Source organism: Pteropus alecto, unplaced genomic scaffold (genome assembly GCF_000325575.1).
Source record: "Pteropus alecto unplaced genomic scaffold, ASM32557v1 scaffold189, whole genome shotgun sequence".
NCBI classification, from domain to species: domain Eukaryota; kingdom Metazoa; phylum Chordata; class Mammalia; order Chiroptera; family Pteropodidae; genus Pteropus; species Pteropus alecto.
The window spans coordinates 1607250-1607626 of NW_006442117.1; the positions used below are offsets into that span (position 1 = coordinate 1607250).

The 377-nt window shown below is 69.8% G+C and overlaps 1 protein-coding gene across 1 annotated transcript in view; it reads left to right on the plus strand.

Moving 5' to 3' along the window:
- The first annotated feature begins 6 nt into the window (after positions 1-6).
- Positions 7-377, plus strand: part of KCNK1 (potassium two pore domain channel subfamily K member 1) — a 32439-nt gene continuing 32068 nt past the window's right edge. Inside the window, exon 1 of the mRNA XM_006920725.2 lies at positions 7-373. Coding sequence (XP_006920787.1) covers positions 19-373 — 355 coding nt within the window. The 5' untranslated portion in view covers positions 7-18. The remainder of the gene's footprint in view (positions 374-377) is intronic.

The window sequence follows — 377 nt, forward strand, 5'->3', positions numbered from 1 at the left end:
TCCGGCGCGGGCGGGAAGATGCTGCAGTCCCTGGCCGGCAGCTCGTGCGTGCGCCTGGTGGAGCGGCACCGCTCGGCCTGGTGCTTCGGCCTGCTGGTGCTCGGCTACCTGCTCTACCTGGTCTTCGGCGCCGTGGTCTTCTCGTCGGTGGAGCTGCCCTACGAGGACCTGCTGCGCCAGGAGCTGCGCAAGCTGAAGCGGCGCTTCCTGGACGAGCACGAGTGCCTGTCGGAGCCGCGGCTCGAGCGCTTCCTGGGCCGCGTGCTGGAGGCCAGCAACTACGGCGTGTCCGCGCTCAGCAACGCGTCGGGCAGCTGGAACTGGGACTTCACGTCCGCGCTCTTCTTCGCCAGCACCGTGCTGTCCACCACGGGTAG